Genomic DNA, 17,500 nt, shown 5'->3' on the forward strand with positions numbered 1-17,500 from the left:
TTATCCACATTAACCCCCTTCAGTATTTTCTCGATTGCGTGGAGTGGTTTGTGTCATAATGCTTCTTTCAGAAAATGTTCTTTAAGCATTCATTTAACATTGCCCTGAGACTTTCAAACATGCCAGCTGCTTGACATATCCTTATCTTTTACTTGCTTTGGATAGAGTCTTTTAGCTGACCTATTATTACTCAAATACTGATACTCCATCTCACGCATGATTATGTTTTGATCCAGAGTGTACACGGAGAGATAAGCATATTCACAGATGGTAAATTGTTAATGTGTAAAAATATTAAATGTATGGGAAACACTATTGATAGCAGTTTGCGTTGTAACGGCATTGATAATTTTTTTTATTAAAATAATTTTTTTATCAAAATATCAGCAATAACTAATATACTTTGGCTGTACTTTAGCTGCCCCAAGTAAAGTCTATCGTTGAGAAAAACTGCTTTGGCTTAGTGATTTGAATTAACCACTTTTCAAAGTAGCCCATCGTAGTAAGCTAGATCAATACTGAAATATCATATCAATAAATTAGGTAAAAATAAGGCTTTTTAAAAAATATTTTTAAACTAATCAAGCGAAAATATCCCAACCCTCCTTCCAGGCCTTCCTCCAAAGCCACACCTCCAAAACAGGTGATTACTTTGCTAGCTTTTAAAATAAGTCTGCCTAGCCTTGTGGAATGCTCTGTCCATGCGGATTGAGTGCAAGCACAACGTGGCGCAGATAGCAGGACTGGTAAGAAGACAGACAGGTAAGCCATCCAATCATTTCATTCAAGCCGATGAAATTATTGGACTGGCCTATTACAGACCTGCAAAAGCCATGGCTACACATTCTTTTTTCGATTTTGTGTCATAGCACTTGTTCTATTGATTGCTGTTGCGATTTTAAAGAGAATTTCAACAGAAATGACCAAAACATGTATAGTGGACATGGCAGGCCAAAAGTCTGCATGGGTCACGCAAGTTTTCGTAATATAGCCAGGTGATAATGACAAAGGGAGCCCATGCACTATGTGAGAAGGTGAAATCCTCCCCCTTCTCACTGTCTCGCATTGGAGCTATTATTATTATTATATTGTGTGTTTGTGTATGTGTGTAGATATGTATATATATATATATATATATATATATATATATATATATATATATATATATATATATATATATATATATATATATATATATATATATATATATATATATATATATATATATTAGATTGGGCTGGTGGAAGTTAGTCTTCCGTCCCGGTAGGGGGCAGTATAGTAATGTAGCTTTAGGTGAAGAATGTTCCCCCCCCCTACTAATGGTCTGGCCCATACGGCCTTGATTGGGCCAATTGGCATTTCCCTATTTAAGGGCTGCTCATTTGGTGTTAGAGAGGCTGAGGGTAGGTGCTGGCTTGATGTGAGGCCAGTACTAGTAACGCTATGCTAGATTCATGTTAGGCTATGCTATGTTATATTTTCTTAGTTTATGTTTGCTGACGTCATTTCCTTTTCATTTTGAAACATTGCTAGATTTTTGTGTGAATGTTTTGGAGACATTAAAACTTCACTTCTTTCTTAGTCCTCTGTCCGTTGCCCTCATTTTTGCCCACACTCGGAATTCCCAGTTGGCCGTATCCCAGATACGTGGGGCGACCACGCCGGTCCCTCACACACTACATCGACCACTTCAGTGCTGAACCGAGATGCCATGTCTGTAGATAGATACTTGAGCATATTCATGTATCTCTCTAGAGATGGTGCTAAAAACACAGGAAATGGTTGCACAATGTTGATCCACTGGTGTCAGCGTTTATCAAGTCTAGCAAACCGTGAGAGGCAAACAGGATTTCATTTTCATCATGTTTCATTCAGATCTGTAATTCGTTCAGCTAATATAATAGCAATGAACGAATAGTACTAGCCTCTGGGTTGCCTCATGAAATTATTATGTATCAAACCTGCCTGACTACCTGTCATGTTCAGCGTCTGGTGTAAGGAGGAAGGTAGTTCAACATCACTGTTTACCCTCTGGTAATGTTGCTCAACCCAACCAACTACCTCAGCGATACCGGGCATGTATAAGATAGGATCTTACTTCTGGTATTAAAGAAGCTTAAATACTATACAGACAATACTGACGTATGACGAACCCTGGATTTTGAACTGATGAGCATCTAGCGTATCCAAATCAATGGATCATGTCCCATTTCATCATGTGTACGGTGATAGGACATTCATCCACACATAGGTCATTGTGGCGTCACCTCCTATATAGAAACAGGTCAGTGCACAAAGAAGAATGTGAGCCTGCACGCCTCTCATTGTGTGGAAGCCTACACAGGTGCAACTGTAAAGAAGTAGAAACGGTTGATACTTTCTTTCAAGCCTTACCAGTGAAACCTGGCAAGTACGTGTTAGGATGCATTATCTGTGGACGGATCTCAACTGAAAAGAGACGGAGGATCGGTTGGTCTATTGGTCGTCCTAGGCCACAGGGACATGTTCTATGCAGCTACTGAGGAGGCCAACAAACCAATGAAGGGCTCTCATGTTGCACAAAAGGCTGGGTGAAACCAGGAGGGGACGTTTGTAATAGTACACTTGTTCTATTGGCGGAGCGGTGCTTCTGATCTACATATGTGGGTCTGTCGGCCTGCCTGCCCGATGTGTCCATCATTCCCTCATTCTGCTCCATAAGTGATATGAGTTATTTATGGATACATTCAGAGTTAGTCTGTTGACACTCTCTCTGTCCTACTAGTTCACACTCTACTTAGTTTGCCTCTTTCTTTTTGACTATCTTTCACTCTTTCTTTCTCTCTTTCAGCGAATTATGGTCAAGCAAAAACTATTCAGTAACTGGGTTTTAGGGTAGCATACAAAGCACACAATGACCTCCACAGGGTTCAAAGTTCATTTCGGTGGAGAGAAAAGCATTCCTGGTACCATGTGATCCCATCACAGAGAGAACTAGACGGCATTCACACATGCACAGAACATGCCTGTTGCACGGTTGCTGTGTGGTTTTTACTGTTGCACAACTATGCAGGTCGATGTGTGGTTTGTGTATGTGCAGTAGGTGTTACAGGTAGGTACTCTCATTTCCCCTTATCCAGCGTATCTCTCTCTCTCTCTCCCTCTCCCCCTCCCTCTCCCTCTCTCCCCTCTCTCACCTTCTTTCTCTGGCGTGGCCGTCTCCTCGTCCCCGCCCTCCTTCTCTCTCCCCCTCCCTCTTCCTCCCTCCCTCTCTCCCTCTCTCTCTCCCTCTCTCTCCCTCTCTCCCCTCTCTCACCTTCTTTCTCTGGCGTGGCCGTCTCCTCGTCCCCGCCCTCCTTCTCTCTCCCCCTCCCTCTTCTCCCCTCCCTCCCTCCCTCTCTCTCTCCCTCTCTCCCCTCTCTCACCTTCTTTCTCTGGGGTGGCCGTCTCCTCGTCCCCGCCCTCCTTCTCGGCGGTGCAGCGGTAGCCCTTCTTCTTCAGGATGTTGCAGATGAGGATGCCCAGCAGGCCCATCACGCAGAAGACGGGCACCAGGGCGAACACGGCGTACTCGGCCGTCTTCTCCTCCGCGCCGCGCACCGCCGTGCCGTTGGCCAGCCGGCCGCCTGTGCTCGCCGGCCCGCTGCCCGCGGTGCGGACCGCCCTCACGTGCCCCGCCGGCCCGGCTGTGGGAGGGGGAGGGATGGAGGGAGGGAGGAGAGGGGGTGAGGGTGGATGGAGGGCTGGAGGGGAAGACGTGGGGGCGATGTGGAAGCTGTGGTAGTTGTAGCCACAGGGGATTGCGTGACTTGATTACATACCTTCCACGCACGGCTTTGAGGGGCCGTCGTTTTCTACGGAAGACGGGTTGAATCTGTGGAAGATCATACATGCAGACATGTAAAGATATATATGTATACACAAATATATAAAACATATACACACAAATAAAACTCATTGTCTAATTAAACCTTAAAGATACATTACATTCAATTACCTTTATTTAGCAGACACTGTTGTCAAAAGCGACTCATAGTAAAAGATATACACACAAATTACATTTTATACGCAAATGCAGTGTTAGAGGAACACGTGTAAGACGGGAACAACACGGTACTGGCACGTTATTAAATAGTGTGTAGTAGTCAGGCTTACCCAGGCAGACAGCCTCCACAGACAGTGTCAGATACTGCGCTGCCAGGGGTGGCCACCTGTCGCTTGAGCTCCATACAGGATGCATGTGGGCGACAGAGTTCAGAGTCGAGCGCATCTGCAAACGTGCCCTGTGGGCAAGCCTGGCATTGCACGTCTGTTGCTGGTGCTTGGACCTGTCCACACGCCTAGAGATGGCAAGACAAGTCCAGAATGGGGGGAAACAGAGGATATTAGAGAGTTTCTCAAAGATTCAAATATATCATGCTTTGTCATGCTTTAACGCAGGTACAGAGTGAAATATATCCAATAACTTTTTCAATATCACTGTTTCAGTTTGCAAAGAACAATATTGTTTTTTAGAGTAGACCCTAGCTAAGGTACGGTAAGAGTATGTGATCTTGATCTTGTGACCAGTAATAACCCTTTTCAGTGAGAGCACCCAGGAGTGCACCAATCACATTTCCCTCCTCTCCAGATGGCTGCGTTACCTTGGATGGTTGCTGGCCAGCAGGGCACTGCAGACACATACACGCCTCCCCCCACCGACACTGCACTGCTGCAGTCCCACCACAGTCTAAAACCTGGAAGACAACACAGGCAGGCATAGAGTTACACACGCACACACGCACACACGCACACCACCGGAGAATCATGAGTAACAGGTTAAGGAGTGGGTAGCTTGTAGGAAGCATCACACCTCAACCACATGCAAATATGCCCGGATAATATCGACACACACTCACTGTGAGCAGGACGAGAGCTGAGCAGCAAAGGTGGTTCATCATCTTCTTCCAGGTATTCTTCTATGAACATATGATCTGGAGTTGGACACAATGAGAGGCTGGCGGTTAGACTGGAACACCTAACATCGTGGTCAATAAAACAGGTTCGGTCCGATTGCAGAGCATAGCTTCAAGAGCACATAGCTTTCAACACCACGTAAAACTTGGTTACCGGAGTTATGCAGTGTGAATGTATAATCATACATCATTGATTATCAAGTCTCCCTTCTCCAAACAAACAAAAAACAACAGGTATTAGGAAACTCCTGATCTCAAGCCCACAGAAACACGCACACCCACAGAGGAACAAACACCTGCGTCATAATCCAGGTCACACACGCTCGAGTTCAGTGACATAGGTCCAGCATCAGGGGCTGTAAATAGCGTACGGTGATTCAGGTTCTTTTTACAGACAATAAGAGGTGAACCGGGGATCTTCTGCTTCTATTTCTGTATCGCGACGCATGCTGACTTACGACAAATAGCTTATAAAAAACTGTCAAAGAATAGTAATATTTCAGTTCGTAATGACATTTAAAAGACAAATGTATTTTAAATGTCTTTCAAACTGAGAGGGAGAGCCTAAAATAAAGCAATGGGTTGTATACATTAAGCTCCAAAGGGTTAGCTACACTTTAATGCTGCAATGTTACTGCAAAGTCGCTCCAAGCCACAGGGTGTCTTAGCTAAGAAAGCAGTAGGTGGGTACAATTATTGTGTTAGGTCTAACACTGATACTCAACACAAGATGTTTGTACACGCTTAATGTAAACCTTCATAGATATAATGAAAGACAACAGTCACATTCCCTTCAACTTGCAGTAACTACTTGTTCACCCATATGGTACTTTTAAAAAAAGAGCATGCGGAAGTGAGAATGGTTGAGTAAGAGATAGTTGTATAGTACAAATAGTACAGTGGTGAAGTTTTAAGAAAGACAGGAAGAAATACAGGAAGGAAACGACTCATGAAAGAATTCAGGGAATCGGAAGAGAACAATCGTAAATGCGAAAGACGCAGAGAGGAGGGAGAGGGATGCAAACTCACCCCAGACTTGTGACTGTAACCGGTTGCCTTGGCAACCCAGCAAGGATGCTAAGTGTGCTGCTACCAATGCTGAGTCAGGACCCCATGCACCCTCACTGTCGCGTATAACAGCTGTATGATCACTGTACTACGCACTCTATTCCACCGTACCGAGCTACACCACTCACTCTTCGTCTTCAAAAGTAGCCTAAAAATCTAAAAGTCTAAAAATATCAAATCAAACCAAACAGATATAGATAGATGTTGGTATTCAGATTACTGACAATTACTGTGACATTAACAACAAGTCTCACACACACAGCCACACGGACACACAGTATGCACTCAAATTGTCTAGAAGACTGGTAAAGTGGAGTGTACCTGCCTGTGTCTTATACTGTCACTTTTACCACAGGCACACCCATTATGGCCTTAGGACATGCCCCCCTATGTTTCTGCTGCCCACAGTGGCTAAGTGAGTGTGTGCGCGGGTGAAAGTGTGTGCAAGGATTTGCGTGAATGCATGTGTGTGTGTGTGCATGCAAGTGTCACTGGATATGTGTGTATGCCTGTGAGTGTCTGTCAGTGTGCGTATGGTTGTGTATAGTTTTGTATGAGGTCAGTAATACAACTCTTCCACTTTGACCATCTTTAAAGGGCTTGTGGTCATTCATTTCGTCAGAACACATATAAAACATACACCACTGGACAACATATCTCTCTAGTGCTTGAACTTCTGCACAATATATCCACATCTCTCTGCGGTCGAAAATACTACATCCCAGAACCAAGTATGCCATCTAACAAACAAGGAAATAAAAACTTTAATGAGTTTGTGATTCTGGGGCTTGCTGGGCTCTTGTGGCAATGACAAGGTTCATTGGATATAATTTCAGGGAGCAAAGGGAATGATAAAGTGCCTGCAAAGCCACCAGTTTGGAAGTACTACACAGCCTTAAGGAACCAGCGGAGCCTAAACCAAAACAGAGAGACAGAGAGACAGAGAGAGACAGAGAGAGAGAGAAGGACCCACACACATTACTGCCTGATAGCACGTTAAATATAGAACCATCCCTTAAAATGCCACAGACCAAACCAAGAGGTTAATTATAAGTCACTCTCACACACATGTACATACACACACAATAAAAAACTGCAATGATGTAGAGAGACTTGAGTAAACTGGTGACCTACAAAAGTTTAAGGTTAACATATAGTACTGGTTATCAAACTAGATTGAAGTTATTCCTATGATCTTGTTATAAGAGAAGAAATCTTAATTTGAATCTAAAGAGTCCTTCATTTCCTACTGGGTGTGGAGTTTTTCTGTTTTCTTGGAAAATATCAGTCAAAGAATGTGTCCTGGACACTATGAAAGGAAGTTTCTGGTATTTTAATATTGCAGGTATGCACGGTTTTGTACATGGGAGCTAATATAACAAACAGGGCAATGGGGAAATCTTTTGTCACATAATGCCTCAAGGTGAAATTAATTGCAAACCCCAAGATCAGTGACCTAGTGACCAGATAAGTGCTTCCTAAGATCAATAAGTAGTCTCAAATTACTTTAACAATGATCCATTCTCGGCCGATCACTACATGCTCGGACAATCAGTTGGATTATGTCATTTGTCTGAGGTTTCCCGTAAAGCCCTGACATCCAGAGACAACAGCAACATGTTGAGACTTGAAATCCAACATGTTGAAACCCGTGGGTCCCACTGCCACCTTTAATGCATCTCTTGCATAGAACCAGTTTTAACAGGCGTTTGTAGCTGCACTTGGTTTGGCAATGCTTTCTGTGTGAACCCTTATACAGTTATGCAACCTCTTCATTCTCCTCCTAGTCTGGCCGTACCCCTTTCTGCAGCCCTATAGCGCTCTTTTTTAACTCTTTATTCATTGAACCCCATCAACCCTCGCTGTTCACTAGCTCGTAAATGGGGGTAGAACGGTCACTTTTTTCCCATGTCCGGAACACTGACTCCTTGGTACTTATGGTTGTGATGTGTGGGTTGTTTCATTTGAATTCCTCCCACCAACACCAGCAAGGCTTTCCATTAATGTCCATCAGGAATTCACATAGTGCTATAACTTTCATGCTCTCAGTACTTGGTTTCAAAGGGAATTCTATAATACCGTTTGAAGTTGAAGTTAGTGGAAGTTAGTGCTGAACTTGGTATTTGGAGTTTGAAGCAATCGCTTTATTAGAAACTCTGTGCCAGAAATGTATATTTGGGGCTGGAGAGTGGGTGTTTGGAAAACAAATAAAATGCTTAAAAAATACGTTTATTAAGACTATAGAGGGGGGAAAGGATATATATCGAGACATGAACTGCCCAGAATATCACAATAAAGGAGGTTACACGCAGTCTAAACGGCCACATAGTCGGAACAATTTTCAGCCCTGCACACTGTTAAATAAATTGTGTGTGAATGCACAGTATAAACCGCACTAGACTAATGCAGAACCAGGCCGGAACGGATAGAAAGAAACGAGAGAGAGAAGGGGGCAAATATGATGACTTTTGCTTACAAGCGCAAAACAGTAATTACTCTACCGTGTGACAGGTTCAAACAACAAGTCACGACAGCAGCAAAACGACGAGTCACATTTCTTCTGCTATAAATAGCTACAATAAAGCAGTCTTTTAAGAGGCCAGAGGAGAACAACATGGACATTATTTCATTATGTGGTTGGTTTTTGGGGTTTAAACGCTAAAATCACAGCCAATGGGTTTGAGCTGTTTTGGGCTTCTTGATGTCATTCCGGGCCACGGGTAACATTGAGTGGGAAGTAACGAACCACAACAGAGGAAACAACAATGAGCCAAATACCAGAGCATTTCAGGACAGCTTGAGAAACGTTGAAAATCATACGTTTGCCAGCTAGGATGCCACCCTGGAAGCTCCCATCTGAGTATACTACAACGTGGTATAATAATAAACTGTATGCTCTAACAGGTGTTATACAATGTGGTATAACAATAAACTAACTGTATGAAATCTAGTCAATATGTCAAACTTGTTCGCACAGCGTGAAACGGATCGATCCCAGACTAGAGACTCTCTAGAGAAGGATATCAGGGAAGGATATCAGGGTAAGATAGAGTAAGAGAAGTAATATTACATTTGCATCCAAAGATAAGCCAATTAGGCCATTAGGGCTCACCCTTAGTCGGCGGGCAGTTGAAGAAATGGCAGCTGTTCATGCATACATTATAACCCACTTTTAACTCTCTACAATTCAAGAGAACTCCTTCTTATGTACAATGCTCTGCAATCATCGAAGGCTAAAAATGATCCAGATATTGTATGAACTGAAATACATTTTGGTCAAACCAACTTGTTGGCACATTGTTCAGATTTCTGTCAGTTGGAAACCATATCATACCAAAGCTACTCAAGCCTTCTACAACCACACACATCCCTGGATTAAAAGGCATGTAGGTTTAAACTTTTTCTTCTTATTTTTTTTACCATTTACCAAAATGGTTCTGCCCGACTTAAATGCCCTCGAGTTGGTCACTGAAACTTGATTCCAGCAGCGCTGCAAAACGGCTGACCGGGCCCTGCGATAGGACGCTTAAGGAGTGTAAACGCAGGTCAAACAAAGACTAAAGGCCCAGGTTGATAACCCTGTAATAACATAGGTAGATAGAGCAGACAAAAACACTGCCATTCCAACGCCAATAGAGACGTGTTTCCCCATCACGTGCGTGCTTCCATTTATTTCAAATTCAGAACTACTTAGCGTGGTAAGCCGGAGACGATGCACCTAGTCGTAGTGCACGTTTCATTACGATCCAAAGGCGGTGAAACACCATTCAAAAGAACTGAGCCTGCAAAAACGGTTTGAGGTAATTACACTCTATTAGCCATCAGACACTCGGGAGGACCAGCAGATAATGTGCACGTACATCTCAGCGACGCGATAGGGACAACCATACCCTCTGTTTGGCTTACATGGAGGTGGCCATTAACGTCAAGCAAATGGCTGATTTACGACAAGAGGTTCTCACTTATTATACAGTATAGACAATGTTCTCATTATGGTGGTCGCGGTGGCTGGTGAGGGGGAGGGGGAGGGGGCAAGACTGATATGTAGACTAGCTGGTGGTGGAGCCGTCTCTCTCCCTCTCTTTGTCTCAGCGCATGGTATTACTTCCTACTCCGGCCTGTCCTTGGGTTGCCATGATGTCACCACACAGGCTATGTTTTTCCACAGTGGAACAGTATACCAGCAGGTCGGCATTGTAGCTCCTCGCCTGTCTCCGCTCCACACGCCGTTCATAGAGGTTAAGGAGAGGACTGCATTGAGCCGAGAGTCATCCATCGTGGAGGGGCTATCCAGCTGTGGTGGCGGCCCTGTCATGTGCACCACCGTGGCAACGCAAGTGATGAAACAAAAGCAGAGTTCACCCTGTTCACATGGGCCACCCTTGAGGATTGTCTCTTTGGTTGCAATGTGGGCGCCTACACGGGGTTCGGGACCGGCGCCATCAGTGGCCAAACATCTATTGAAATACTTTGGATGTCCTAAGCACTCCCTCACCACACCACCCCCTAAGAAAAACACTTATTTTGAAGAGGCTTGAGCACAGCTCCCCAGAAAGAGGACTCATCTTGATGTTTTTTCACATTGAGGTTTCAGCCTGGACTCATGGAGTAAATCCTGAGATACAATTAAGAAACTAGCTTTTAAAATTAAGATTTTTGATTTGATTAATCAATTAAATGCCATGATTCATGTTATTTTCATGATCAAAGGACATTCAGGTCTTTTATGTGCATCATTTAATTCATTTGTCAAGTAACAAATACATTTAACGACAGAGGGAGGATTCCTTTTCCTGTTGATGGAATTTGTTGGCTATTAAATGAGTCATTTAAAATCAGCCAGCTGTTAACTTCTAACCTCAACACCTTCATCAGTTTTATGAGACAGAAGCACTTTAGAGGATTGGACTACTTTAAAAGTTTGTTTCAATGAATTTTCCTTTGGGTAATAAGCACCATAGGCAATATCTGCAATGAAACGTATGAGCAAACACCACATGACACATAATAATATCGTCTTACGCCAACAGCTACATGTCATCTTCTAGAGATATTCATTTAAACATGCAGGCTCCAACAGGTACAACGGTCATAAACCCCTTCACATCAACATCGGCACAACCAAAACAATTTGTAATTTCTATTTGTCAAACAAAGACCAAGGATTTAGATAATTACTGTTTAAGGCTAAGGCTATTTGGGGGCAAAAGCACGTGAACAAAAGTAAAAAAGAACCAAACCTATTTTAAAGAAAGTATGTTTAAATGTTAGACAAACTAAGAAGTTAGAAAGTAAAAAAGTAAAAAAAATAACATGTGTGTGACGCACTTAATAAAGCGTTGTACTCCTTCGCCCTTTTCTTCCTAAAAATACACTAAAGATAGGCTACCTGGAGGTGGTGAACCATTATAGAAAAATGTTTACTGTAAAATACTATTCTAAGTTTATTGGAGGACTGGGTCACTGATTCCACTTTCCGATTGGATCTCCATCCTGGAAAGATGGATGGGAATGTTGGAATGTTAAACAAATGTTAACCAAAACCTCATGCACTTTAGTCTAAATGTGTAACGCCTGCTTGCCTACCTAAACAAATGTGTATTTGTACAAGAATGTATAAATGTAGAATGTAAGAACTACATGCTAAATAAGGTAAGATGGTTCTGGGTGTTTGCTCAGGGAAAGCAAATACACATTTTGTTTTTCAAAGTGTCCTATAAGAACCAAAGTCCTTTAACAAAGACATAGGAATGGAAGCATCGCCTGATCTTTCACCCTGTCTCAGCCACAACGGCTTGGGACATAGCTCATGCAGCTCTCTTTCACTTCCTCTATCGAAAAGGTATGCTGAGTCAATTGAAAAAAATTCTTTGCACTTGTTACGATCCAACGTAGTTCCACTAATCTATATCCAGTGAGAATTGTGACCCAACATTAAACCTTCTACAATAACACGCCACCCATTCTAAAAACAATTTTATACCCTATACTTTCAATCCTATTCCTTACATTGACCATAATACATATAGTTGAATACATAGGTGTCTGTCAACTCAAAAATGTATTTTAATACAGCTCCTGTGGTGAAGTGCAAAAATGAAAAGGGTCAGTTTAATCATGGGTTATGGACAAACGCGTGCCTGCATGACTAGAAAAGTGCTCAACCTCGTATTTTGTTTTAAGCTCCTCTTTAATTACACAATCCTTTACCAATCCTGATCTAAATGCCAGTTCTAGCTTCTCGGGATGGGATTCAGGGTTAGTGAAGTGGGAATTTCCATGGCACAGCAATTCCTGCCTGGCATTTATGGATTTATGGAAGCAGGGCGCAGTGGCACCCGGGCTCACGATCATCTGGCTACATTCCTCTTCACCGGATGGACAGACAGACAGACTGACTGACCCCTGGACCGGTAGATAACCATAGCCAAGCATCTTGATCCCCTCTGGTGCCTTCTGTTGCACGCACGCACACACACATAACATGGAATTAACATACACGTGCACGCACATGGACAAAGACACGCATGTATACAAGCACACGCACACACGCACACACACACACAGACATAGACAGACACGTATGGACACAAACACACACACAGAGACCACCAGACCCACATGGACACTCGAGAGACAAACATGGACACACATAAAAACTGTGTAGAGATTAATCTCCTCCATAATCGTCAACAGATTTTATATGTCTGAGGCCGCTCTCAAAAGTTTAACGTTCACCTACGTGAATCACTGGCTATGATTGTCAGCTGATTTTGAACAGATCACCATATAACTCTGAATAAACTTTTACAATACATTCAAATACTCCTTATTACTGCATTGGGGAGGTAGGCCCACCTGTTTTTGGCTCAAAGCTCTGAGTTTATTCTTTACAAAAGATTATTCACAAGAATTCAGGGTGGGGTGTGTGAAAATGGTTTGGTTGTTTGTGAAAGTAACACCTATCATTACAACGCCACCAAATTAAAGTTAGGGCCAGGAAAATAGGGAGAGCCAGAGAGAGATACAGAGAGGTGAAGGGAGGCTAAGTATGTGATTTAGAGAAGGTACATGCTGTCCGTTTGGGTTGGTGTACTGTTCTCAGGGTTGGGAACACATAACAAGCTTTTAACATGGGGAGAACAAACTCAACATCTCTTCCTTTTACGTCTCTAATGGCCTTCCTAAATAATATTTAAGAAGAAACCACTTAACACCATAGCCATACAACTCAGCCTACACATTTTCTCAGATTTGGAGAAAGAGGAAAGGAGAGGAAGACACTCAAAGTGCCTCTAGCATCGCGTTCAAAAAGGGGTTTTGTTTTGTTTTACAATTTCAAATAATGAAGAAATGGCTTCAGTTGAAAGTCTATACATGCTTAAGGAAGAAAACTATTGTTCAAAAGTATCCAAAGAAACATACTGACATACTTAAATGTGATGATTATTATATTTAATTGAATAGGTTACATTATTTGAAATAGGCTCAACACTATAGGATAGCTGGGTAGACGATAGGTAGGCGTAGATATGAGTGGACCAAAGGAGACGGGGGTAGCAAGAGATCAAATACTAGCCTACCAGTGAGGTCATCACGTTCCCATGACAGTGCTTCAAGCGTGGCTTTACTACCCTGTGTTGAGGACCTCTGCACATCCGTCTGCCTCTTTGACTCCGTCGTTTAACGTAGGGTCAGATGACAAAGAGCGATTCCAGATTTGTACATTTATATCTGGTAGTGTTCAAACCAGGGTTTCCTCTTCTATAGGCCTACGCCTACTAACACAGTTTGATGAGAAAAAAAAGGCGATGTGCGTTTGCCAGTGAATGCAACACACGCACAAGCCTAGTTAGTAACTACACATAGGCATATGCCTATATAAAAATAGTTGGTCTATATCGAGTACGAATACGGGTAAGAATAAAACAATTCTACACATGATAACGAGAGAAAACCATGGTTATCCTCGCCTGACGACTATAACAGTGTTTTAACTGTTATAACGCTAGTGGTAAACAACGTTGGGGGTTGTAGGAGGATAATGTACTTTTATTCATCAGGGATAACACTTTGTATTTCAGAAAACCCACATACATCACCGATGATGCCATTAAAACAATGAAGCCGTGACGAGCTGTTACACGTTTCGCCTAGACAACGCAAAACGAATAGAGGGAAAAAGTTGCCAAACTTACCAGACGAGGGTGGTTAATATGATTGAGATTACTGATAATACAGCATAGGCATCATCTGCTCCGTTAGGTCGAGAGCTGTAATTAAAAAAAAGTTTCGAAATACAAAAACCACAGTGCCGGGGTAAGGGAGGTCCTTCTCCCTCAGACTCCTCTGTGTGGAAGCAGCCTCTCGATGAGATCACGATACGTCACTGGCTGCCGCAAACTGAAACCCGTGTTCCTCGTGAGCGCCAATGTGTGCCTCGTGCGCCCGGTGACAGTTATCTTTCTTCGCGAGAGCCTGTTTGCATGCGTGTCTAGTACTGCGCCTTCTTTCTCTTTAGGGATTTGGCTCTCTCGATTTGCTTTTCGTGTCTGTTTGGTCAACTATATTCCCTCGTCCCCATGTTGACGAGTGGAAATAAATGCTGGAATACGCTCGAACAAGCCAGGCTGCCGATGGCACTAGGACTGGTACCAGCGTGGTGCCACCGGAACCGACAACCGGCACGAGACAGGTACTTGTCTCACGAGACGGGTACCTGTCTCACGAGACGGGTACAAAGGCACGAGACGGGTACCTGTCTCTTGTAGTTTGTCTCAGGACCTGACTCCTAAGTCGTATTGGCTGGACCTTTCAATTGGCTTTACAGCAGCACATCTCAATGGTTAAGACAGCTATCGCGTTCACCATTGAAGAAAAGTAGAAAAAGAAAATGCAAACATTTCTACCCTGATAGACAAGAGATGGCCATTGGCCAGTATCAACGTTTTTCCACCCATTTATGACTGTAATAATACAGAGGATGAGTAAAGTAAAGAAAGTAAGGTCGTCTAATATAAATGTATATATGGCTTTAAAGCATACACTCATAATGTTGAGGCAAAATAGGCCCTTACTGAACAACAAATTAAATATATTCGGATCGTAGCTAGTGAGTTGGAACTTGGGATGCTAATAGATGACACATTATGAAGCCCGCATACCGTGGTGACACAATGGGGTGCCTGTGCTGCTCTTCTTTATCGACTGTGCGTCTTTACTCATTCGCCACTAGAGCTGCACTAGTGCGCTTGCATGGATGTGAGCGTGCATTCACAACCACCGACAGAGGTTCTCTGTTCGCGCGCGTGTGTTGTGTGCGTGTGCACGCAGATAGGGAGAGAGGATGGCGCCTGTTGAGTGGACTTATCATATCACAATACACTTCATTGTTGGTTAGTGGGCTTAACGCTTAAGCATACATTAACATCGAGTTAAAACCAAAATGTCAGGGATACCCACTCAACTACAAATCTGAATGTTAATGCTGCCTGGCAAAAAATGTATTCCATGTGTATTTGTTGTATGAAGAAATATCAGCCACATATAAAATATCACCAGTGAACTGTTTTACTTACAAAGAGGATGCCACAGCTACAAAGCAGAAACAGCAACTCTTATGTAACTCTGACAAGGTACAATGATTACAAATGAGAAAGGATCAAGTGATAAAGCTTTTGTATAAGTTGTATTACAGGTGTACCGTGTAATCATAATTTCCCTTTGCTAGAATATGTGCTAGTTTATGACCCAGCCCTGGCAAAAAAAAAGGAAAAGCATGAATTTGTGATCTTTGAACAGTTTGGGGTCTAATCGCCATTTGTATCAATCTGATGACCATAGTGTCTATCATTCTCATCCTTCAGATATCATTTTAAGTGACAAACAAGAGGGGGATTACATAGGCTACACATGTATATAAACATGCCATTAGTCATATCAACAATTGAGGAACGTGGGTGTACTATTTACAGAAAAGGGCAAATACCAATTATTTACATCAATCGAAACCCCAAAGGTTCAAATACAGGCAGAAATAACTCACTTGTAACTTACTGCAAGAGCTTCAGGGTGAGTAAAGAGGACCAAATATAAATATGTTGGCTGGCGAGCATTGCCACACTTCTAATACTGTCTCCTTTTAGCGTTGTTGGTCGATTGTTGTATTTGTGTTTTATATCTAGAATGTGACTGTGTTATAGGATCTACATTTTTCCTTGTCAAAAAAAGTTCCATCTATTTATATATTGATCGTTGAATTCTAAATTGGAGAAAATCACGCACTTGAACCAAGGGTGAAAGTGACTGTACTGGTGTGAAATTGATTTTATTTTGCCTCAGAGACATTTAGTTCACATAAAGCTAAAAGTACAATTTGAGAGATTTAGGACCTGCCTGCCCCACTTTGTAGACAACAATGCCAAACTCTCTATTGGCGGTGATGGCACATACACGCACACTCAGATAACACACTGCTCTTAAAAAAACTAGACGTATTACTCTCTTAACACTGTGACACACATTTATAGATAATTGGCTTCCAAAGCAGATGTGACTACAATTGCAAAAACATGCTGGGTTGGGTGAGGGGGACAGCACTTGGCACTGGAAACATACAATCAACCATATAACATTATTACCATACATTATTTGTTTGGGAAAAGTTTTTTTTTCATTTCCTCTGTATCATTTCATAGTTTGCTAGTGTTTAGCCTTTTTATTTGCAGAAGGTCATAAAACAATTCCTCACCTGCCTACATTCACAACATAACATTCGTAGGTTCAGAAGGCGGCCGTTTAATTTACCAGACGTCACATATATTTGACACAAGCAGAGACTCCAGTACCTAGTTACCCAGCAGACAGCTATCAACACAGCTAATCCAATTAGCCCCTCACATTAGAAACCACTGGGGGAGCTAGCCCAATGCTAACACACTGAGGATGGAGTAAGTTTAAAGGAGTGGAAAGAGCCTAGATGGACAGTGGAAAAGAGCGGGAAGTCTCCAAAGGCTTTTCAGGGATCAAGTTAAACCACCACTTAACCCTTAAAACGCAGGGAAAGTGTGTTGGTATGAGTGTCGGTGTGTAAGATAGTCACCTTTACTTCAGAAACACCTTCTTTGGGACTTGGGGGAATGGGGATTTGCGTAGGTGTCTGCGTGCAGTGGATTATGTTCTAGCCTTAAGACCGCACATCAATTTGTTCTTCTGACCTCGTCTAAATCTGCGGTAAGAACGGACACGCATGCATGTTTTCGTTTGATCCACAATCATTATTTTTTATCATAGTGCGTGTGTGTCTTTGTTCAGTTATCACTTGTTTTTGTGTAAGAGGAAGAAAATAAATCAGCATTAAACCGGTTACAGGGTTTTGCCACAGAATGTGTGAAAGCTACGTACTTCCATAAACTCAGTGGTCAAAAAAAGACGCTTGAAAAAAATAATAAAGCATAAATACTGTACATGAATATCTTCCACTCCAGAGAGTTGGGGAC

General features: G+C 42.6%; 2 protein-coding genes across 4 annotated transcripts in view; both read right to left on the bottom strand.

Annotated features, from left to right (window-relative positions):
• relt (RELT TNF receptor) overlaps positions 1-14,590 on the bottom strand; it is a 22,434-nt gene extending 7,844 nt beyond the window's left edge. Inside the window, exons 1-7 of one of the 3 annotated variants that reach the window (XM_060075493.1) lie at positions 14,201-14,590; positions 13,586-13,774; positions 4,878-4,952; positions 4,623-4,715; positions 4,135-4,319; positions 3,801-3,853; positions 3,405-3,665 (exon numbers count right to left, since the gene is read on the bottom strand). In XM_060075493.1, coding sequence (XP_059931476.1) covers positions 3,405-3,665; positions 3,801-3,853; positions 4,135-4,319; positions 4,623-4,715; positions 4,878-4,919 — 634 coding nt within the window. In that variant the 5' untranslated portion in view covers positions 4,920-4,952; positions 13,586-13,774; positions 14,201-14,590. Of the gene's footprint in view, positions 1-3,404; positions 3,666-3,800; positions 3,854-4,134; positions 4,320-4,622; positions 4,716-4,877; positions 4,953-5,963; positions 13,557-13,585; positions 13,775-14,200 lie in introns of those variants that run through there. The other 2 variants (XM_060075492.1, XM_060075494.1) reach the window with 2 other exon arrangements.
• A 1,708-nt stretch (positions 14,591-16,298) lies between these two features.
• The window catches only part of LOC132474667 (rho guanine nucleotide exchange factor 17-like), a 57,604-nt gene continuing 56,402 nt past the window's right edge, over positions 16,299-17,500 (bottom strand). The window contains exon 24 of the mRNA XM_060075491.1: positions 16,299-17,500. This exon is cut by the window's right edge and continues 1,491 nt beyond it. The gene's annotated coding sequence lies outside the window, so the exon portion shown is untranslated.

This window comes from Gadus macrocephalus, chromosome 16 (assembly GCF_031168955.1).
Source record: "Gadus macrocephalus chromosome 16, ASM3116895v1".
Taxonomy (NCBI): Eukaryota; Metazoa; Chordata; class Actinopteri; order Gadiformes; family Gadidae; genus Gadus; species Gadus macrocephalus.